The sequence below is a fragment of the Aphanomyces invadans genome (assembly GCF_000520115.1).
Source record: "Aphanomyces invadans strain NJM9701 unplaced genomic scaffold supercont1.29, whole genome shotgun sequence".
Taxonomy (NCBI): domain Eukaryota; phylum Oomycota; class Saprolegniomycetes; order Saprolegniales; family Verrucalvaceae; genus Aphanomyces; species Aphanomyces invadans.
Genome location: NW_008580174.1, coordinates 381,679 through 402,221, shown reverse-complemented (window position 1 = coordinate 402,221; position 20,543 = coordinate 381,679). Strand labels below are relative to the sequence as shown.

The 20,543-nt window shown below is 55.4% G+C and overlaps 9 protein-coding genes across 11 annotated transcripts; 4 read left to right on the top strand and 5 right to left on the bottom strand.

The window, feature by feature from the left end:
* Positions 1-21: 21 nt before the first annotated feature.
* On the top strand, positions 22-757 carry H310_11051 (hypothetical protein). The gene has a single exon (XM_008877594.1). The coding sequence runs from the start codon at positions 135-137 to the stop codon at positions 552-554; it is 420 nt and encodes a 139-aa protein (XP_008875816.1). The 5' UTR covers positions 22-134; the 3' UTR covers positions 555-757.
* Positions 758-1,047: 290 nt separating this feature from the next.
* H310_11050 (hypothetical protein) lies at positions 1,048-2,245 on the bottom strand. Its single transcript, XM_008877593.1, has one exon. The coding sequence runs from the start codon at positions 1,605-1,607 to the stop codon at positions 1,305-1,307; it is 303 nt and encodes a 100-aa protein (XP_008875815.1). The 5' UTR covers positions 1,608-2,245; the 3' UTR covers positions 1,048-1,304.
* On the bottom strand, positions 2,243-2,993 carry H310_11049 (hypothetical protein). Its single transcript, XM_008877592.1, has 3 exons — positions 2,750-2,993; positions 2,582-2,671; positions 2,243-2,524 (listed from the first exon to the last, which is right to left on the bottom strand). The coding sequence occupies exons 1-3, from the start codon at positions 2,960-2,962 to the stop codon at positions 2,285-2,287; spliced, it is 543 nt and encodes a 180-aa protein (XP_008875814.1). The 5' UTR covers positions 2,963-2,993; the 3' UTR covers positions 2,243-2,284.
* A 339-nt stretch (positions 2,994-3,332) lies between these two features.
* On the bottom strand, positions 3,333-4,912 carry H310_11048 (TKL/TKL-UNIQUE protein kinase). The gene has a single exon (XM_008877591.1). The coding sequence runs from the start codon at positions 4,891-4,893 to the stop codon at positions 3,355-3,357; it is 1,539 nt and encodes a 512-aa protein (XP_008875813.1). The 5' UTR covers positions 4,894-4,912; the 3' UTR covers positions 3,333-3,354.
* An 801-nt stretch (positions 4,913-5,713) lies between these two features.
* Positions 5,714-8,788, top strand: H310_11047 (hypothetical protein). 3 transcript variants are annotated; one of them, XM_008877588.1, is made up of 11 exons: positions 5,714-6,034; positions 6,089-6,269; positions 6,317-6,383; positions 6,432-6,548; positions 6,596-6,633; positions 6,692-6,868; positions 6,931-7,117; positions 7,160-7,529; positions 7,580-7,975; positions 8,032-8,090; positions 8,141-8,788. In XM_008877588.1, the coding sequence occupies exons 1-11, from the start codon at positions 5,770-5,772 to the stop codon at positions 8,435-8,437; spliced, it is 2,154 nt and encodes a 717-aa protein (XP_008875810.1). In that variant the 5' UTR covers positions 5,714-5,769; the 3' UTR covers positions 8,438-8,788. The 3 variants fall into 3 exon arrangements, with proteins under 3 accessions (XP_008875810.1, XP_008875811.1, XP_008875812.1); XM_008877589.1 differs by having other exon boundaries at positions 7,580-8,090; XM_008877590.1 differs by having other exon boundaries at positions 6,089-6,548.
* Positions 8,789-9,383: 595 nt separating this feature from the next.
* On the top strand, positions 9,384-12,691 carry H310_11046 (hydroxymethylglutaryl-CoA synthase). Its single transcript, XM_008877587.1, has one exon. It carries the CDS (start codon positions 9,418-9,420, stop codon positions 12,553-12,555), a length of 3,138 nt encoding a protein of 1,045 aa, XP_008875809.1. The 5' UTR covers positions 9,384-9,417; the 3' UTR covers positions 12,556-12,691.
* A 159-nt stretch (positions 12,692-12,850) lies between these two features.
* Positions 12,851-13,544, bottom strand: H310_11045 (hypothetical protein). The gene has a single exon (XM_008877586.1). The coding sequence runs from the start codon at positions 13,480-13,482 to the stop codon at positions 12,871-12,873; it is 612 nt and encodes a 203-aa protein (XP_008875808.1). The 5' UTR covers positions 13,483-13,544; the 3' UTR covers positions 12,851-12,870.
* Positions 13,517-15,200, bottom strand: H310_11044 (hypothetical protein). The gene is made up of 2 exons (XM_008877585.1): positions 14,352-15,200; positions 13,517-14,303 (listed from the first exon to the last, which is right to left on the bottom strand). The coding sequence occupies exons 1-2, from the start codon at positions 15,192-15,194 to the stop codon at positions 13,599-13,601; spliced, it is 1,548 nt and encodes a 515-aa protein (XP_008875807.1). The 5' UTR covers positions 15,195-15,200; the 3' UTR covers positions 13,517-13,598.
* A 3,424-nt stretch (positions 15,201-18,624) lies between these two features.
* H310_11043 (hypothetical protein) lies at positions 18,625-20,453 on the top strand. The gene has a single exon (XM_008877584.1). It carries the CDS (start codon positions 18,707-18,709, stop codon positions 20,324-20,326), a length of 1,620 nt encoding a protein of 539 aa, XP_008875806.1. The 5' UTR covers positions 18,625-18,706; the 3' UTR covers positions 20,327-20,453.
* Positions 20,454-20,543: the final 90 nt, after the last annotated feature.

The window sequence follows — 20,543 nt, the reverse complement described above, 5'->3', positions numbered from 1 at the left end:
TCACTCAAAGGTTACACCCGAGAGCGCATTCCAGCACACGTCCGGCACGATGTGAAGCCAACGTGCGTCGCATCAAGCACGCATCGACATGATGGCGCAACAAACAACAACGGTAAATAGATTGGGATTACAGCATGTCCATAATGTCCATGGCGTCGTCCTCGTCGTCGTCGAGAAACCACTCGCCGTGCGTCAAGTTGCCTGCCAACCGCGGCTGCGTTTGCACGACACCTCCTTCGTCGTCGACATCCATGTCGACATCCATCGCATCGTCGTCGTCATCGTCACGTTCCTGGCCTTCCGGAATGGTGAACGGGGGAAGCATATACCGTCTCAGCGGGGAAGGAAGAGCGGACGGCGAGTTGTACAGCACCATGGTACCAAGGGACGGGTCGCGGGGTAGTGGGGATGGCGTGTCCTTCATCTGCCGCCTATGCATCTCGTCAATGGATGTCGTGAAGACGAGCACAGTGTCGAGTACATGTATTCTGAGTAGAGACTGTATCGATTTCGCCTCGGATAGAGGTATTGCCGCGGTCCGTTTGACGAGATGAACGTGGACGCGTTGGGTTTCTCCGACGATGTTGTCGAGTTGGTGGAATTCATGGAGATGCAAAGGTTTTCTAGCAAATCCACGAGCGCTTTCTTGTTTGGAGGCATTTCACGGGTGATGTCGTCGTCGTCGCTTGCATGACGCCGCCGGACGCCCCGCCGAGGAAGTGGCCGCTGCATCATCGTGCTTGACGCTCGTTTCTTCCTCTGTGCATTGGGGAATACTGGCATCCGGATACGTCGTCCGGTTTTGTCAAGAAAACACCGGCAACTTCTGGATTTGGCAGACGGTTCCAGAAACGTCGACACCTATCCGGATTATTATCCGGATAGTCCAAACGTTCTCGAAACGTTCATTCGTAGGACCGACTGCGCCAACGACGTGATAATAATAAAAAATGTTCGTTGGAATTCAAAGTCTCGACAATGCAATCTTAAGATTTGTATGGTGTCGAGGTGGAATTCTCGAACGCCTTTAAAATACAGGATAACAATTCCACCAATCGCATTTGAGTTCCCAATTGTCCAAGTCGAGACTGGCAATCGAGCCATTTCCGAATTCCTGGTGCCGCCATGATGATGTACTCCCGCGCCGCCGCCGCCCCAGCGGCAATGCGCCACCACCTGCGCCGACGTCGTGACGACGAGTATGACATGTCATTCATGCACCCTACGCCTTTCACCTCGTTCAGTCCAACGTCATGCCCTCAGCCGCATAAGAAATTCAAGGTGTCAATGCAAGACCACCTTGGTTACTCCTCCCGTTTCCAGCAGCAACCCGCGCCAACGATGCCTAGCACGTGGTACCAATCAGCAGATATCAGCTCTCCTGATTCAGACGACATGGACACTTCGATGGATGTGGATATGTTGGATGACAACGACTTTGATGACGTGCCCACGCCCGAGCAGTGGAACGAGCGCAACAACGATACGCAAGTTGTGCAATACACACAGCCGAATGGTGCTTCAAAGCAACACACGACCCTTGAAGTTATTGGCAGCCATAAGACGCCCTTCAAACCCCGACCTGTCTTGATCCCGTCCACACGCATCGAAGAAGTAAATGACGAACCCACCCCGTGCAATGCGTTGGTAGTGTATCGACCTCTACCGCCCGCTGGGTCATGGAAGGTGGAGCCAGAGTCCGAGTCGGACGACGAAACTTGTGGAGGGACAGTCGGCGATGTCGATGACGGTGAAATGATGGAGATTGATTGATGCGTGCAACGGCATCGATGGAACCCTATTTATAACCTACTCCTGACTACAACATCTTTGCTCAATCTCGTCCTCGTTTCGTGACATATCCACCAAGGCGATGGGAAGGACTCATGACATCGCACGGGATGTGAGTTGTAAGCTGGTTTGATCTACTCCCGCCAAGCACCGCCACTTGCGGCCGTCCAAGTCGGTGGAATAGCCTCATTGCGAACCTCGTCGGACGATGATATCTGCTCGTCGGGAATGGATAACCGACCATGCCAAGCTGAACCTCGACGAATTGCACGCTTGCATCATTCGGTGTGCCTTTCAACTTCCCAGATCCGACGCTCCGTGACGTCACTGGTTGCAACTGCACTCTGTGTAGTCTCGGCGGCGTCGTCTAGCCCTGCTCTACGCCCTGCTCTACGTCAAATCTAGCGACGACAAGCCTTCATAACGGCACCCACTAAAAAATGCTCCTACCCAGTCTTCTTAGTCTATTTTGTGCCCACAACGCTGCCAGGTTTTATTCGACATTACTCTTGCCTTCCGCCTTCTCTAACTTTTGCCGCTTCGCTTCTCTCTGCTTCTGCTTGCCCACGTCGCGGACTTGGGCTGTGCGTCGACGCTCTTGTTTGCGCGCGTTCTTGGCTTGTTCTTTCCATGCAAGGAAACGCTTGCTGCGTGGAGTCGCCCTTGCGCTGGAGAGCCACTCCTTGGGCACACCCCATTCGTCCAGCACCAACTTCTCAAGCATCGTGTCGTTCTAGGCAGGTATGCGTGAACAATGCTCCACGAAAGGCTGTTTGCCGAAGGTACATACCAATAATTGCATGTCAGTGAACCCGGGCTTGATGAGTGCTGTCACACGCGACTCGCGCCCGATCACGTCGTAGAATTTGTCGATACACCGCTATGAGGCATGCAATGTATGAAACCGCAGACGAGGATCATATTCATGAAGCTATCGGAGTCTCGATGATGCTCGTACCTCGTCTCGGGCATTCGTGTCGATTGGCTCCGTCTCGAATCGAGCCATCAGCGTGTCGATCCCCTCGGACGGTCCTTCCGCTATCAGGAGATGCAAATCACCCCGACTGACTAACCTTCCATTGAGATGTGCCTCTTGGAACCACGTCTTGAGCGTCGCCACGTACGTTCCGCGCGCCTTGAGGTGGTCTAAGCGCAGCGCCACGACATCCATTGCATTTCGGGATCCGTTGGATGAATTTGGCGGTGGTTGGGAACTTCGAACTACGATTTTGTAGTGCGAAGTTGGTCGAGAATGTAACGGACACCAACCTGACACATTGTCGTCGCGAAGAGGACGGTGACCGCTTCGACGTGCTCGAGCACTGCGCACACGAGCAGGCCAATTCAGGTGATAACCTAGCTAATGGAGCCTGCACCATTTATCATGGAATGTCCATGTTCCGCTTGTGTTCGCCGCACAATCACTGTCCTTGGAGGTCATTGACTGCCATGTTGCACATGTGCTCAAACGAAGGGAATCACGTCGTGATTTGTATTGGTCGAGATGTGCTTCACGACCAGGCGATGGTGTCTCGGCGTTTGTGTGACAGGATTCGACTTTCATTATAAGGTATTTGATATATCTTGGAGACTCGACAGAACTTGGTCCATGGCCGGTCGCAGGCGTGGGTCGTGCTGCAAGCACAGTCGAATGAGACGATTCAGACTCGACGGACACGCCGGCGACGGCGTCGGTCGCAACGTGCCCATAAGAATGGCATTGGTCAAATCATTCCTGGTCATCGATTTGCTCTCTTCTTCAAATGGCTTCTGGCCCGTCTCGAGCTCCACAAGCAACACCCCGAACGAGTACACGTCGACCTTTTCGATGTAGTCGCCATCCGTCAGCATTTCTGGCGCCGACCACTGGATGTCCCCGACTCCCACCGTCAGAGTCTGATCGTACGACCGGTCACGACATGTCCCGAAGCCGCTCAGCACGGCCTTCTTCCGGTCAGTCAGCATCACGTTCTCTGCTTTGATTCCTCGATGCATCATACCAAGCTGGTGCATGTACACGAGAGCCATCGCGACGTCGATGGCGAATGCAAGCTTGTCCTTCAACGTGAGCCGCGACCCCATCCGCTGGACGTACTTGTGCAGCGTCGGGGGGTTGGCTAGCGCGTGGTTCGTGATGCAGTGCAGACCTCCTTTCGCCTGGTCAATGAAGAACCCGACAAAGGGCAGGATGAGGGGGCAATCCACTTTGCTTAATGCGATCACTTCCTTGATCAGCGCTTGGCGCTCCGCGGGCACTTTAGCGCTCGTGATCATGACCTTGTCACCGCCGTAGTGGCCGAGCTGAGTCTTCATGTAGTCGGTTTGGATGTAGTCCGTGTGCACCTGGCGAATGATCGAGACTTGTGACGAGTACACGTAAAACTTGGCGTACGGTCGCAATTCTTCGTAGCCGGTCCAGTCCACTTCGTCCTGGGATAGCGTTCTCCGCAACGTCGAGCGTAAAGCAGATGGGGGCCTGCTTTGACGGCTAAAGTCGTCTCTTGCGGACGTACCGCGTGTGTACAAAGTTCCTTCGTCGTGTTCCCCAGCAGAGAAAGCATTCTTGAGTCGCTGCGGCGATGTTGGAGGTAACTGTGTGCTGGAGTAGGTTTTTCGTCGCGGTGGAGGATGGTCCGACAGCGAGTTCTCGGTAGGTCGATGCGAATCTGTGAGGGAAAGGGCATCGATTTTTTCGATGTACGGCGGAGGCGCGTTTCGCACGTCAAGGCGCAAGCAGAGTTGCCCCGCATCCTTGCCTGCTTTCTTGACATTCTTGAGCGGACACCACACCTTTCGACCAGTGCGGCCGTCGAGCATGGCTTGTTCAAGGGATATGCGAAACACCCCCAAGTGCGTCTTGGGGATGTTCGTGTGGTGGCCTTTGACCTCGATCTGAAAGTCGTCCTTTGGCATCACGTTGTGTATTGTCAGCTCTTGATTGAACACGGGGTTGCACCCACCGTCCATGTGGACGTTTGTTTTGAACTTCTGCCCTGCGATCTTGATGGTGCAGTACGGGCTCTGCTTCATGAAAGGCCCGCCGCGGTCCATCAAGCCCTTCGCCTCGTACACGTGCACGCGCAGGTCCCACCTGATGTCCATGCCGCGATGTTTGTTTTTCGCCCAGTGCCATGGGATGAAAGTCCGTTCGGATAAATATCCGTAATTCCGCATGACTTGCCACTGCGAATCTCCATTCCCGTCGGTTCCACACATCGTCCGGAACGGCAGGGCCGTCGGCGCTGGGGCCAGGACACCGCACTCGCTAACTGCATTGTCTTGCAGCGCCTTTGATGACAGCGTGTACCGACGAAAGAAGCAACGTGTTTACGCGACACTTGGTGCGCATTCCTGGAGAAGACCTCTCACTGCAGCGGAGTTCCGGGACTGTCTGGCATTTGTATTCCCAGGAGTGGGCCATCACGGCGACCAAGGATTAGTCCGTATAAATCCATGTGTCAATCACGTCCTCGCGTGTTGAACGAGCTCGAAGGTGGCACGCATATCAATACCAGCCCAAACGCAAGTTGAGCGGCAAGATCCTTGATTCGTCCGATATGATATACTACAACGCGGTTCGACTGCCACCCTCGCGAGCCAGCGACCAACTGTTACCCACACTTCCGCCTTCCCATTTCCTAAGAAACACCATGGCTGGGGTGCGCTAGCCCCACGACGGAATCGTAGTGAGGGTGTGCATCGGCCGCATCGTCCTGGCGGGAGCGCTGCGCTAACTGTCAAGGGTCATGTAGACCGTTCGAGTCCGCCCTGGCACGAATCATGACCTCCGGAATCTAACGGTTGACAATGTAGAATGTTTGTAAAATACTCCCGAGTGGCAGCAAAGGACGCACACTCTTTCAATCATGAAATGTCGATGGTACAATTCAAAATAATCTGAATAATTCAAAATAATCGTATCCACGAGTGAAAGGGCGTGGGAGTTTCGGTGCGCGGTTTGGCGCAAGTACAGCAGTGATGGAGAAGGTGGCGCCCAAGCTCAAGGGCCGAGGTCGGCCTGAGAGCAAGGGGACCGAGAGAGACGACGTCGTCCCACCGCTTCCGATACCGACCGTCCTGCCTCCGTCCAAGTTCAAACAGAGAGGGATTTCGTTCAACATGTGGCGACAGGCCGAAGTCATACCAGCCGTGAATCGTGTGTCGTTGCAAGTGTCGGCCGAGGAGCGGAAAAAGCTTGAGCAGGGTCTCGAGGAATCGGCGAATCGGTTCATGTGGACTCCAGGTACGTCGAGACGCATCCTCCCGTGCCACTGTCGACTTTTGACGGTACCTCCAGATTCTCCAATGCGGTTGTCATGGGACGCTCTCATTGCCGTCGTCACAGTCTTCTTTGCCTACCGCCTGCCGTACAGTTTGGCGTTTGAAGCGGACGCGACCTTCCAAGAGCAGCCGTGGTCCATCGCGTTCAACTCGATCGCGAACGTTCTGTACATCCTCGACGTGATCGCAAACTTTCGGTACGGGAACCGCTTGACTTGCCACTACGTCACTCGACGCAACGTAGCACGGGGTACCGCAGCGACGTGGAGGTGATTTTGGACCCCAAAAAAGTGGCCATCAATTATGTCAAGGTGCGTCGATCGCTCCTTCGATCGCGCGCCATGACGCCATGTCCACAGACATGGTTTCTCGTCGACGTGGCTGGATCGATTCCGTTTGAGCTCTTTCTCAAGACAGGGGACAGCGGCATCGAGCGCAAGGCCGTCAAGACGTCCCTCAAATACTTGAAGATTCAGGTACGCATGACGACAGCGCGATCCCGTCGGTCAGGCTCGTTCGATAGAAACTGTTTCGACTCGCGCGCATCATTCGGTTCGTTCGGTAAGTTGCTGTGTCTGCCTTCGGTCGTCGATTGACGCCATGTTGGACAATGATGCAGGAAGCACATGCAGTTCATGTACGCGTTCCAGCTCTCGTTCTTGTACATCTCGGTCGTCCACTGGGTGGCGTGCCTCGGCCCGAGTATGCTCTCCCTCGACGTGTCGTCATTCGTGCCGTTCACGCGCTACGGCATCTTCCTCTACATTTCCGTGACCGCGCTCTTTGACCTTGGCAAGTACGTTCTGCGGCCGCCATGCTCGATGCCGCTGCACGGAATGCTCATCGTGGTGTGCACAGAATGGACGGCTTCCCCGAAGACGAACAGATCGTGCTGGCCGCGTTGTCTGTGTTTGGGTTCTTCCTCGTGTGCCTCGTATCAGCCAGCATCACGGCAATATTTGTGAGTCAGACGTCGCGCGCGTCCGAGTACCAAGAGAAGATTCACTCGGTCATGTCTGACCTGAAAGCGCTCCAAGTCCCGAGGGTACGTTGCCTGTCGGTGCGCGCGACTCATTCGAGCGAGTAGGAGCTGCGCCTTGCGGCCAAAAACTACTACGAGATGCTCTGGCGCGTGAAGAAGACATCCGATCGATACGAGAAGTTCATCTACGAAGACCAGGACCTGTCTCCGACGATACGCGCCGAGATCGCGCTGCATATCCACCGCCGCGCGATCGCGGTCGTCCCGCTCTTCAAGGGATGCACCGACGACTGCCTCGCGACCGTCGTCATGCGCCTCAAGACGCATCTGTACATGGCGCACGACGTGATCTTCCACAAGGGAGAGCCGGGCAGGTCCATGCTCATCATCATCCGGGGAAAAGTCAAAATCATCGGCCCCGACAACCGAACGCTCGTTGCCGTGCTCAAGGAAGGAAGCTTCTTTGGTGAAATCGGTACAACCATTCAATCATATTCCGTGGTTGGCCATGAACCGAACGAGCAGGACTCCTCCAAAACACAACGCGATCATGCACGGTCGTCGCTGCCACGTTTTGCGAAATGAAGAGCCTCGCCCAGGCCGACGCGGAAGATATCTTTTCCCTGTATCCACACATCTTGGAACGGCTGTACCGCGAGTCGGACCGCCGCAAGCGGGACAACTCGACCCGGAACAGCTTTTGCTCGATCAAAGTGCTCGACAACGCCCACACGGTGAGCAAGGAGTCGATCGACCAAATCGACACGGACACCAGATTCAGCGGGTCCCGATCCGGTGGCCGCGAACCCAAGTCGCACCCCGAGACGAAAACGTCGCTCATGATGAACTTGGGCCCCAACACCAAACCGAACTGGACCATCTCCGAAGTCGACGGGGCCATGCGCCACGAGCCCCCTGACAGTACGTCATTTTCTGACAAGCTCTGTCGTCCAAGTGTCGACAGTGTCAACGTGTAGTGAACCTGCGAACGATGGAGTCCCTGGCGAATCTGCGCATGGACTTTGACGATTTGAAGGTGGGCGACCGTGATTCGTGGTGGAGATTCATGGGCGTGTGGGGTTGCAGGATATGCTGACGACGGTGCTCGAGAACCAGAAGCTTCTCGTGGAGAAGCTGTCGGAATTGGAAGCGCGGTCGGTGCACACCCACCATGCGCATCGAAGACGGACCAAGGAATCACCTGAACACGTTGGTGGAAGTCTGAAGAAGGAAGGGTCGTTGAAGCGGCGGGAATTGCTGCACATGACTGGTGAAAGCGATCGATCCATCAGGTTGAACGGGACCGGCAGCAACGGCACGACAGAGGAGGAGCACAAAGTCGTGAACAGGCTTATGGTGGAGCCCGAGCGACCGAAATCATAATTATCCTATTGTACCGCTCGGTTTATACTCCTGTGTGTCTGACAAGCCGAGGAGGTTCCAAGAGAGATCGAACGAGATCTCCCTTGCATTTCTTTGCGGCATCAGGGCCAAGCCGCGACCGTCTCCCCATCACCATCGACCCCCTCTCGAAATTCGAACGATGGGTTCAGCCGCGGGAAGGACAATGTGCCTTCGACAGTCCTTGGCTCATAAGGGAGCTCCCTGTGGCTGTCGAAGAGCGTTGGCAAGGAGCCTTCGCGTTGCTCGCTGCCCATGTAGCGGGCAACAATGTCGATCTGGTGCGCGGTGGATGCGACGGCAAGTTGGCGTTGCTCACGCATGTCATTCGGCTGCTACGAAAGGGTGCGTGCGACATGTTGGGCACATTTAGACACGAATGTACGATGTACGAGAAATTTCGTATGGCTTCTTGGACTTACGACGCCTTCCCCGCGCCACATTCCTTGCTTAGCCCAACAGGACCTTTCATACATCGTACAATTCCGTGGGGTAATCCGCCATTCCCAGTGCCCGATCGGCCGCCGCTCCCTGGAAACTGCGCAACACTTGTTTTGTCCATGCCCTGAAGCCCAAACAACTTGGACATTTTTTTTCTGATGGACGTGACGTGTCAATGCGGGGCAACTGCTATGTCGACAGATTTGTCGTGAACGATACGCTAGTACGTACGTCGTACGTATTGTGCTTGTGCGATATCTCGTTGTGGATTTAGCACGCAATAAAAACATTCCCCGACTTGCCAATACAAATTCCTAGTGAAATGCGATGTCGCAATCAGCGGATCGAAAAAAAGTTTCGAGGCAACTCAGAAAACCCTTGGAGAATGAATATGATGCACTGTAACGCCTCAGCCATTCCAAGCGCCGACCTCTAGAACTTTATACCTTCCCCTACGAGGGGAGTGGCCCCATTCATTTCGAATTGTCGGCCCGACCGTAGGAATCGCTTCCGAAGTGGCCATGCTGTTCTTGACCATCCTGCTTGTCGTGAGCTCAGAGGGTCTTCGCGGCGTCCTTCAGGATACCTTTGCGTACCTGGCGTCGTACCCGTCGCTGTTCCTGCTCTTCCTCTTGTTTGGATTCGGCGTCGCCGTGGCGAGCTCAATCATTCACTTTCACCTGGCGAAGCGCGGTAACGCAACCACGACGCCGCTCACATGCTACGACTGCGAACAACAAAACAAAACCAAAGGCTCTACAAAGAACAACAAAAAAGCCAAGCGCCAAGCCGACAACGTTGGGATTCTTGCCATGGAAGTGTACTTCCCTGCCAACTACATTGATCAATCGGACCTCGAGCAGTATGACGGCGTCGGCGCTGGCAAGTACACCAAGGGTCTTGCACAGGAAAAGATGAGTTTTACCGGCGATCGAGAAGATGTCAACTCGATTGCTCTCACCGCCGTGAAACAGTTGCTGGAAAAGTACGACATTCAACCATCTCAAATCGGACGCCTCGAAGTCGGCACGGAAACGATGGTGGATTTGTGCAAGTCGACGAAAACTGTGATCATGGATCTGTTTCACGAGCATGGCAACTACGACTTGGAAGGCGTAACGTCTGTGAATGCATGCTACGGGGGGACCGCGGCGCTCTTCAACTCTGTTGCGTGGGTCGAAAGCAAGGCATGGGATGGACGATATGCCTTGGTTGTGTGCGGTGATATTGCCGTGTATGCCAAGGGTCCGGCGCGTCCAACTTCTGGCTGTGGCGCGGTCGCGATGCTGATCGGGCCCAACGCCCCGTTGGTCATGGAGAGCGAGCTTCGCACGACCTTTTCCGAAAATATGTGGGATTTTTACAAGCCGGATCCGCACTCCGAGTACCCGACCGTGGACGGCAAGTTTTCCCAATCGTGCTACTTGAAGACCCTCGACGACTGCTACCGCCGCTTCTGCTCGAAGAACGAACTCGCGGGCGTGACCAAGAACGGCCAGTTCTTTGACGTAGCCGCCAACGACTACGTCCTGTTTCACTCTCCGTACAACAAGTTGGCGCAGAAAGGCTTTGCGCGCATTGTGTTTAACGACTTCTTGCGCAACCCGACCTTGCCCCAATACGAGAAGCTCAAGAAATGGCACGGCGCCGCGCTCGAGGAAACGTACTACGACCGCGAACTCGAAGCTGCGTCGCGCGAAGTGTCACTTAATATGTGGAACCGCATGGTCGAGCCATCGTGCTTTGCCTCGCGACACATTGGCAACTGCTACACCGCCTCCGTTTACATCAACCTGGCGTGCCTCGTAGACACGGCGCGATCCGCGCTTCACGGCAAGCGCCTCATGCTGTTTTCGTATGGCTCTGGTGCCGTCGGGTCGATCTTTTCGTTCCGCTGCGTCCGTCCCGAATCGACCGAAGTCGCTGTCCCCGCCTTCACGGTGGAACGGATGAGCGACTGCTTGAACCTCGCACAACGTCTGAACAAGCGCCTCAAGCGCACGCCGGAAGAGTTCAATGCCCACATGGACCTGCGCGAGTCTAGCCATGGCATGAAGAGTTACACCCCTGTGCAATCCATCGAGTCGCTCTTCCCTGGCACGTACTACCTCGTGGGGGTTGATGACAAGCATCGCCGCAAGTATGCCCGCAAGCCTCTTAACGCTTCGTTGTCGTTTGTGGCTCTCCCGTCCCCAACGGTGGCCGTAGAGCCTTCCGCGACGAGTGTGGCGGCGCTCCCCACATCCGTAGTCCCGGCCAAGCCTGCGCTCGTCGAGGTCTTGGTCACCGGAGTCGCCGCTGGCGCCCCTGGCCTCAAGTCAACTAACTTGACTGCGCTCTTGGAAGGTGTAAACTGCATAGAACCCGTGTCGGACGCGGCAAAGACTGCAATGGTCGCTAAAAACGTCGTCCAGCTCAAGAAGGATGGGGCGGCCGTTCGCCGACTGCCTGTGACCAGTGTGAACGAGACGATTCAACTCGCGGCTCCCATGGCCGTGGTGGACCTCGTCAAGGACTTTGGCTTGCCCAAGAGCTTGGTCGAAGGGATGGACGATGCGTCCGCTTGTGCGGTTGCGGCGGGTCTCCGTGCGTTGCAGCAAGCGGGCCTCGTTGCCGGCACAGTTGAAAACGGCTGGGGCAACTGGCGCTTGACAGATGCGCTGGCCACTTCCACGGGCGTCTTGTTCGCCGCATCGTTCCCTGCCCTGGATGCGTGTGTGAAGGAAGTGTCTCGGTCGTACACGGATCCTGCGTACGAGTTTGACCGTAAACTGCTCTTCCGCCTCCTCGTGCAGGCCAATGCGCAATTGGCGCAGATCGTGGGTGCCAAGGGCCCCAATGCGCATGTGAACGCTACGTGTGCCGGGACGACTGTAGCGCTCACAATGGCGCAGGACTGGATCCGCTCTGGCAAGTGCCAACGCGTCGTCGTGATTGCAGGCGACGTGGCCGCGAACGAAACGCTACTCCCCTGGATTGGTAGCGGCTTCCGTTCGCTCGGGGCCGCGTCCATTGCGAGCAACGTGTCCGATGCCGCGCTTCCGTTCGATTCGCGCCGCAACGGGATGCTTCTGGGCAGCGGCGCCGTTGGTTTGGTCTTGGAAGCAGCGGGCGCATCCACGCTCCAGCGCTTCCCGGCTGGGTCGCCATCGGTTCAGTTGGTGGCCAGTCAGCTCAGCAACTCGGCTTTCCACGGCGCGTCGCTTGACAAGGAGCACATGGCCCAAGAACTGAACCGCTTCCTTCAAGCTGTCGAAACCGAGCACGGCATCCCGCGCGCCGTGTTGGCGGCGGAAGGGGTATATTACAGTCATGAAACGTGCACCCAGGCGACGCCCACCTCGTCGTGCTCGTTCACCGAGCTGTACATGCTCCGCAGTGCGTTTGGCGACGCCGGCCTTGACACGTTGGTGCTGGCCAACACGAAGGCGTTTACTGGTCATGCCATGGGTGTGAGCTTCGAAGAAGTGATTGCCGTCGAGGGCCTCAAGCGCGGGGTCCTTCCCCCCGTGGTCAACTTTTCCTCGCACGATGCCCACTTGAGCCCCCGTCCGCTGCGTCTTAGCAAGGGCGGTGCCTACCCCCACGTCAAGTATGCGCTGCGCTTTGCGGCGGGCTTTGGTTCGCAGATTGCTTTTACGTTGTACATGCGCAAGTAAAGCATATTCTCCGTGAATCGAATGTGTGTCGACAACATGGATGGTTTGCGCAATGCCATGGCCGAGGTCTCGCGTGGAGCTGCGCAGATGAGGCAGAGTGCAGGAAGAACGGACAATCTAGCAATGCTTCGTGACAGGTTCTCGTGTGCTTAGCAGATCCAGTGCCTTGATTTCCGCGCGTGGGGTGAGTCCCGCGGGTTGAAGCTTCCATGAAACATGATTGCGGTCTGATATCCCGACTCGGTGGTGGCCGAGTCCGGCCACCAGCGACGTCGCACAGAACGAAAGAACTACGTCGGACGGGAACGATTTGCATTAAGTGTCCATGTTTTGCATGAGCGCTCTTGTGACGTTGCCAATGGGGTTGTTGGCATACGGGTGAAATCGAGCCGCGCCACTTGCGTCACCTCCGTCGTCGTCGTCCTTTTTGCTGCTTTTCTTGCTCTTTTTGCTCTTTTTCTCCTTCTTGTGCTTCTTATGCTTCTTTTCGTCCTTGGAGTGTCCGCCGGGGGAGGACGCACTGACTGCTTGCGGCAACGACATCCATGATGGCTGGAATAGTTGCTCGAGGATCCCTTTCGCAGGCGCTGGAGCGACCACGTCCTTTTGCCAAAACGACTTGTTCGCGTCGTCTGTGGACTCGATAGCAGCCCGAAGTAGAGACGCGACCTTTGTGTACTCGGCCATCGCGGCTGGGTCGTTGATGAAGTCGCGGCCTTTCTTTTCACCGACCCACACGTTGATCTTCTTGACGAGAAGGTCTTCCAGCTCTACCGCACGAAGTAGTTGCGGATGGGACAGCAAGTTTCCCGACCGGTTTGAGTTGCTGTTCGTCGCTAGGATATGCGCCTCCTGGTTGCACAGCGCATCGTGGAGCTGCCTCACCACGGGATGTCCGACCGCCTCCCACTTCTCCGCGTTGGCCATGCCACACTAGTCGTCCTGACCGTATCCGGATACAGACTGAAGCGTTTTAAGTGGCTAAAACACAAACTTTTCATCCAATCATTTCGCTTGTTTCAAAAGTCTTTCCATGATAGAGCTTATTTTCCACTTGCCATGGCATCTTCCCCTGAAAACCCAAAGGAAAACGGCGCAGCTCCATGGGCATTTCCATCTTCGGCCGGAACAGTTGATTGCACCAGCGATGCCCACGTCGCCTTCTTGGGGTGTGTCGGGCGTCTCGATTCGTCGAACGTCGCCACAAACTCGGGGTGGTGTTTTTCGAGGGCTGCGCGGAACTTGGCATAGAGCAGCGGGCGCTTGGTTTCGTCGTCCAGGCCAGACACTTGGTCGGGTTTATCGTGTAGGAACGCCAGCACGTGCTGGACGTTGCTGGGCGATACGTAATTCTGCGTGATCGCGAGCGACTCGTCGAGGTTGAGCACAATGTGCCACCACCCCCGGGGAACAAAGATCATTTCACCGGCTTCGCACACGCCTTCCAAATGCCGTACGCCACCGTGAACCGGGTCCTTCAGCGACTTGATCTGGGGGTAAAACGTGACGAACCATTCCATGAGGGACACCGGAGTCGACACTTCCCCGCCGTCCACACTCGGATGCACCCCCGGCGGCACAACGTCCGGCGGAAACATGATCCATTTCTTTCGCCCACGGAGTACCGCGTTCCAAGCACACGTCGAATTCGGATCAATGTGGAAGGATGACCCGGACCCTTCCGGTCCAAAAATGAGCCATCGGTAGTCCGGCCGCTCGGTTTCCCCCAACAGCGGGAACAGGTCGTCCTATTCACAGACGCAGGGTCACTCACGAACGATGACGACGTGCCGTACGTGGAAGTAGGCCGGGACTGTGTAGTCTGCGGCGAGTTGCGGCACCGTCGAGGCAAAGTGCTTGTCGAAGATGAATAGAGGCTGGTCGTCGCGAAGGGTGCGAGCGTAGGCCGTGTATTTGGCAATCGACATGGTGAACCCACCAGCGTAGAATGGCGTGTCCTTGCATGTTGCCGCCAGGTATGCGTCCGTCCACCGCGACAGCGCGGGCCACTTTGTGACGACGTTGGTCAGGATCACAGGGACGTTGGGCTGCTCGTATTTTGCCTTGAAGTCGGCGACGGACAACATGGACCCGTCCACGCGGGGAATCGTGTTGACTTTTAGCATCGCGTGGGTCGACAGGAGTGTCAATGGCGTGTGCGCGCAGTAGAACGGTAGAAAGAGCAAGTCCGAGTAGAACCCTTGCACAGACACCCGGCGTGCTGAAGGCGGCGTGAACGACGGCGTGGACGTTGCAATGTACGCCTCTCGCCACGTCGTTCGCTCGAGAAAGGCACCGCCGTACTTCTCCAACACGAGGGTGCGCCAGAATTCGTCGTGGTAGCAAAACACGTACCACGCTCGGCTGGTCGAAGACGTGATTCCAAGTGAAATGGGGTCAAGGCTTCCAAATATCGCATGCAGAATCGTGTCCGGCAACGTGTGCAGACGTCCAAGACCTTTGGGGCGGCACGGCTTGATGCCGTTGTCCATGTCGTTGAAGCTATTCCCCCAAGGTTTCACGCCAAGTGGATGCTGCATCCTGGTTGACATGTCCTTCCTTGAATCAGCACCACAGGACGCGCCTTGATGCGAAATCGTCGCTACGTCGCCGTCGATCCGCTGGCGCTTGAAGACCATCTCTCCTCTTGTTTGCCTATGCTCACCATGCCACGAGCCAATCCCCGGCGTCATAGAAATGTTCGCGCTGAAATGATTGGCTCTTGCAATACTCGTGCTTGATTGGTCATTCAAAATCTGCACGAGGCGAAAAGTGTCGCGGCCGCACAGACCTTCGTCGCCGGTTCGCGCGTGAGGTCATCTCGCAGATGGATGCTGTCAGGCGCACGATCATTTTAAGCTAGATGTGTATTTGGTGGAGGAGATGCATGTATTGATACACCCCTCAGAAAGGTTTTCAGCTTGAAGAGGTTGATTCACAGGGGGTAGATGCTGCATGACAAGTCGATGGGGTCGCCGCTGGTCGTAATTTTGATGTTCAAGTCGTGCACCGCCATGAATTCAAGAATGCTCCAAGTGAACGGTCATTTAATTCATGGAAAGGCTCTCGAGTACAGGTCCATTGCAAGCGATGGCGACACCACACGCATGCAAACACGCGTCGCTTTCAGCACGAGCGCGCACCATTTTTTCACGTCGACGATGCACATGGTGTTGCAGTACTCTATGTTGACGAGTCCTGTGATAACGGCCGATGCCTGATCCAAGTAGTGCATGCCACCATACTTCCGTCCCTTGGTCTCAACCGCTAAGCGCGCCGGCGCCGACAGAAACGTGGACCGCGTCGCAGCAACGTTCACTGTCGTAATAGCCACTCATCCGTGGCGCTTCAACGTACTTTTCCAGCGTGTAGCACTCGACGCCACACACTCACGAGATCCCGAGGAATCTACAGAATCGAGCGAACGACCTGGGCAATTAGAACCACCGCGTTTGTATTCACAAAGTCGACAGCGACCTCGACACACGTGCGGTCCATGACATCGCGGTACCCGCGCTGGGTGCGCAACGTCCCGTCGGCTGCAACCTCTCACGCTATCGTGGGGTGCATCCTGCTGTACGTTGTCGTGGCGTTCTCATAATTTGAGTGAAAACAAGTTGTTGATACGGCAACAAATACCCAACTTCACCGGACGGGTAGTTAGCCACGACGTCGGCGCGGACAGGATCCTTGTTGTTGGACCCTGTGCATCTTGAAGCTGAGATCGTTGGCGTGTGCATGGCAAGTTGGCGTCAGCGATGTAAAGGAAACACGAAAACATCAGTCGCAACAGCAAGCTATGGTGGTCGGTCGCGATCAACGCGGCGGCCTTGGCCAAGGCCAAATGAGTTGCCGACCAGAACAGCGAGGCCGAGCTATACAGTGGTTGATATCATCGAGAACGACGGCGGGCTCATGAAGCGTTCCGTGCGTACCTGGCGTATGCCAAAACGACGGCGTCACATTACTCGAAGGAATAGGGTGAGAAGATGGACTTCTTGTCGTTGCCTTGGCATAGCATGCGAACAAGACGGATGTGCCGCTCGAGGCGAACCTCGTTTTGGACGTGCACCCGTTTGGCAATCGCAGCGTGTTGTGAGCTCAGTCTAGAACAAAGACCAATTCGTCGAAGTCGTGTTGTGCAAGCCCAACACACGGCCAAGAAGTGCTGCGTCGGGAAGGAAGCTACGTCGCCGTCGGCTCACTAGCAAGGACTCAGCCTTGCATGTCAAGAAAGATCCCAATGTGACTCTTCGCAAAACGTAAAGGTGTTTCCATGCATCACGTCTTGGTGTGACATGCGGAGAGAATTTCTGCACAGTTAGCGTTTTCCTGCACGGCAAGTCAGCGAGCACCTCACCAGCTCCTCGGTCGAATGGTGTCGTTGATTTGTTTCTCTCATCGCCCGCCAACGGCTAGGTCACATTCGTGTGCAAAAAACTACGAGCATGATCAAGCGAACGCTGAGGTCACATCGCCGGTGCATTGATTGGTTTCGAATGTAGCCATGGCGAGGAGTATTGGGCGTAAAACCAGTGACCACAAACGAGGGTGTCGGTCACATGTCCATCAAGAAGATGGAGCAATTGGCATCTGGTTTTCAGAGACGGTGGAAATGACTTCAAAGGAGGACTGGAGGATCGATTGGAGATGGTTCAATGCATCGTTGGACGACGTGGCGCCGCGGATGCGGATGACACACAAATCACAGCGATGGCCAGTGACGCGGTCAAGGTCTGCGCTGGTTTTTCCAGCACCTTGCGCCGAGCTCGCACATCACAGCGTGTCTTCAGCCACGTCCGACCAGCGCAAACGGACTGCCCACGCGATTTCGGGGCGCCAGGTGTCGCATTGATTTAGCACACTTTGCACTATTCAATGGAGACTGTCGAAGTCGAAGGCCCACGACGCGGAGGTGACCGGGCCATGCACCGACGCTGCATAAACCATGTCGCACCGACGTGTCCAGGTCGGATTGGGGATGGGGACGTATTCTTTGGACGTGCATGTCGAAGTTTGCCGAGATCTCAAGTCAAAGCAACCGGATCCGGAAACGAAGAACATGACGAAAGGTCATGGCGGGGATTGTGTTTGCATAGTTGCATTGATGATGAACACCAATGGCCCGAAACCCCGAAACCCGTTGAAGGGCGAGCTGCAAGCTCGTCATGCATGCGCAAGGAAAAGAAGAACTGGATGTAGGAAAACAAGTCTATTAAAGGATCAATTCACTTCTCGATTTCCCTTCTTGGTCTTAAGTCGCCGGCTAACCGCGTGCCGCCTTTGTCTTCCTCGACCAACGATCTTCCTACAAAAACACGTCAGTTCAAGAATGCAAAGAACAGAACTGGCATGGGTAGGTCGTTGGATGGGCTATGTGCCGCGCCGAGAGGGTCCCATTAAGTAATTCAAAGCGTCGCCAACTCGGCCGAAGGATGAGTCCACCAAGCCTACGACGGTCTCTGACGACCGGCATGCGTGATGCAAACACACCAAAGGAAGCGTGCGTTAAGCCAGGGCTTCGTAGCAATTCCAAACCGCCGTTTGCAGCTTCGTGTTAAACGACAGCCAGCTCAGAGGATGGTTCGGCCTTAAGTAGGTCCACATGCAAAACAAACCATTCCACGAATCGAAGGGAAGGAAGCATCACACAGCCTAAGCGGATGGCGGCGAGAAACCGCCCGAGCAGTCATAAGCAGTGATGGTCCTGTTGTAGCCGGGTAGCGGAGCTCGCTCGATGTTGGCTGCTTCTTCCTGCACGAACGCGTCCCACGACCGTGTGACATTCAAGAATCATGGCTCTTTCTTGTTATTTTGGTGATTTTCGCAGCATTTTAATTTTGATCGATGGACGTTGCTGTTTCTTGTTAGAAATTGCTTCTCCAATTGGAATACAATCATTTGATTGGTCAGGCCTTGGTCGAGTACATGCAAATATGCATACATTTCGTGATTCTGCCAAAACTTTCCATTGAATTCGACGTGGCCCATTGCACCAATCAAAATGTGACTCGTCGGACTGGGGAACGTTGATTGGTTCAATTTCTCATGTTCGCTATCGAATTTCACGGACCTTCATCAGTCCTCGGAATCCTCGGCATCCCAGTCGGCCTCGAGCTACCGTGCGACGCCGCCGCCACCGACGTTGGCGATGGATGCTCTTTTGAATGCCGATGTGTTTCGATTGACAGTGCAGTTCCAACAAGGCATTCCAGGCGTGTTGAACGAGCGTGTGGAGGAAGCCAACGCAATGACCTTTCGCCACACTAGGGTTGGCTACGACACGAACAGCCAACCCATTGGCATCTATTATGTGCCAACAAAGTCCCAAAGTCGATTCCACAGCTCCATGCTGCTCTTCCACGGTGCCACTCACAACTGCGATATGTACATCAAAGCAAACGACCTCTTCCTCAGCAATCACCATCGGGACCCGCGTCTTGCATTGCATCTGGCAATACACGATGGAGACTTGTCACTTGTACAAGGACTTCTTGCTTACCGCCCAGCATGGGTTTCGGAGGAAGCTCTTTCGTGCGCGGTGAAGTTTGGCCATGAAACGCTGGTGCAGTTCCTCGTGCAAGCCCGATCGAAAAATCCTCAGCTCTTTGCACGTGCCAATTACTCAGTCCCAGACTCGCACCTTGTCCTGGACATTGCCGCCATGCACGGACACTTCGACATATTGAAGTACTTGCATCCGCATGCACCCCATGGCTGCTCATTTCGTGCAATGGACCACGTCGCCGCCCTTGGAAACTTGCCGATGCTCCAATTCCTCCACACGACACGCAGCGAAGGCTGTTCTACTGCCGCCATGGACACTGCAGCGACATGTGGGCATTTGAATATTGTGAAATTTCTGCATGAAAACCGAACAGAAGGTTGCACAACCAAGGCTTTGGACGGAGCCGCCCGAGAAGGTCACCTGGACGTCATTCGATTCTTGTGTGAACGCCGCCGGGAAGGGTCGACCCCCGCCGCCATTCGCCTCGCTGCAGAAAACGGACATATGGATGTTCTTCAATATTTGCACGTCCGCCACCGTGTTGGGTGGTGCCCCCATGTGTTGGATGCCGCGGCGCGCCACGGCCACTTGGACATCGTCAAGTACTTGCACCATCGCGGTGAACGGTGTTCGCCGTCCGCGATGGACTATGCCGCAGCACATGGCCATATGCATGTTGTCCAATTCCTTCATGCGCATCGGCAAGAGGGGTGTACTGTGCACGCGATGGACTTGGCCGCTACCAATGGGCATTTGGAGATTGTGAAATTTCTCCACTCCATGCGGTCCGAAGGATGCACGGCCGCCGCGATGGATGGCGCAGCATGGCACGGACATCTTCAAGTTGTCGAATTCCTCCACAAGCATCGCCGGGACGGATGCACCCGTGGGGCCATGGACTGGGCGGCGACGGCAGGGCACTTACAAATTGTGCAATTCCTCCACGAGCACAGAACAGAAGGGTGCACGACTGTCGCAATGGACGGTGCTGCCTGGAACGGCCACCTTCACGTAGTCCAGTACCTGCACAAGCACCGCAATGAAGGTTGCACCAAGGCCGCAAGGGACAACGCTGAGCGGAATGGCCACATGCATATTGTCCAGTTCCTCGACCTCACGAGGCTATACTCAACGACGAAGAAACCGCTGCCCGGCACACCGAAAACGAATCCCTCTGTCAAGCCGAAGAGCTCGAAAACAATGTGGCAAAAGGTCACTGGCGCACTGCTTCCCCGTCGACGAGTGACCGAACTGACGCGCTGAAGGCGTCCGCCGTCTGTGTCTCCATGCGATAGCCGGAGTGTTTGCACTACAGAGAGTTTGGCAATTGAGTACTAGTATTGTTTATATGTTTTTCATTCGTAAAGCAGACTGTATCAATTCGAGATTTTGCAACATTAGCACCTGGCCATGGCGATCCCAGAAGACCTGTTTGCATTGGAACAGTGGCTAGCGGCGCCCTCAATCGGATTGGCCTCAC

What these genes read in the sequence shown, in the direction of transcription:
- H310_11051 (XM_008877594.1), top strand. Translation starts at nt 135, where the DNA reads ATGTCCATAATGTCCATGGCGTCGTCCTCGTCGTCGTCGAGAAACCAC.
- H310_11050 (XM_008877593.1), bottom strand. Translation starts at nt 1,607, where the DNA reads ATGCGTGTGGACGGGATCAAGACAGGTCGGGGTTTGAAGGGCGTCTTA.
- H310_11049 (XM_008877592.1), bottom strand. Translation starts at nt 2,962, where the DNA reads ATGGATGTCGTGGCGCTGCGCTTAGACCACCTCAAGGCGCGCGGAACG. An exon ending in ACACGAATGCCCGAGACGAG is followed by an intron (nt 2,672 to 2,749) that starts GTACGAGCATCA and finishes CATGCCTCATAG; the next exon opens with CGGTGTATCGACAAATTCTA. An exon ending in TCACTGACATGCAATTATTG is followed by an intron (nt 2,525 to 2,581) that starts GTATGTACCTTC and finishes ATACCTGCCTAG; the next exon opens with AACGACACGATGCTTGAGAA.
- H310_11048 (XM_008877591.1), bottom strand. Translation starts at nt 4,893, where the DNA reads ATGGACATCAGGTGGGACCTGCGCGTGCACGTGTACGAGGCGAAGGGC.
- H310_11047 (XM_008877588.1), top strand. Translation starts at nt 5,770, where the DNA reads ATGGAGAAGGTGGCGCCCAAGCTCAAGGGCCGAGGTCGGCCTGAGAGC. An exon ending in GCGCCACGAGCCCCCTGACA is followed by an intron (nt 7,976 to 8,031) that starts GTACGTCATTTT and finishes GTCAACGTGTAG; the next exon opens with TGAACCTGCGAACGATGGAG. An exon ending in TGGACTTTGACGATTTGAAG is followed by an intron (nt 8,091 to 8,140) that starts GTGGGCGACCGT and finishes GTGGGGTTGCAG; the next exon opens with GATATGCTGACGACGGTGCT.
- H310_11046 (XM_008877587.1), top strand. Translation starts at nt 9,418, where the DNA reads ATGCTGTTCTTGACCATCCTGCTTGTCGTGAGCTCAGAGGGTCTTCGC.
- H310_11045 (XM_008877586.1), bottom strand. Translation starts at nt 13,482, where the DNA reads ATGGCCAACGCGGAGAAGTGGGAGGCGGTCGGACATCCCGTGGTGAGG.
- H310_11044 (XM_008877585.1), bottom strand. Translation starts at nt 15,194, where the DNA reads ATGGTCTTCAAGCGCCAGCGGATCGACGGCGACGTAGCGACGATTTCG. An exon ending in CAGTCCCGGCCTACTTCCAC is followed by an intron (nt 14,304 to 14,351) that starts GTACGGCACGTC and finishes GTCTGTGAATAG; the next exon opens with GACGACCTGTTCCCGCTGTT.
- H310_11043 (XM_008877584.1), top strand. Translation starts at nt 18,707, where the DNA reads ATGGATGCTCTTTTGAATGCCGATGTGTTTCGATTGACAGTGCAGTTC.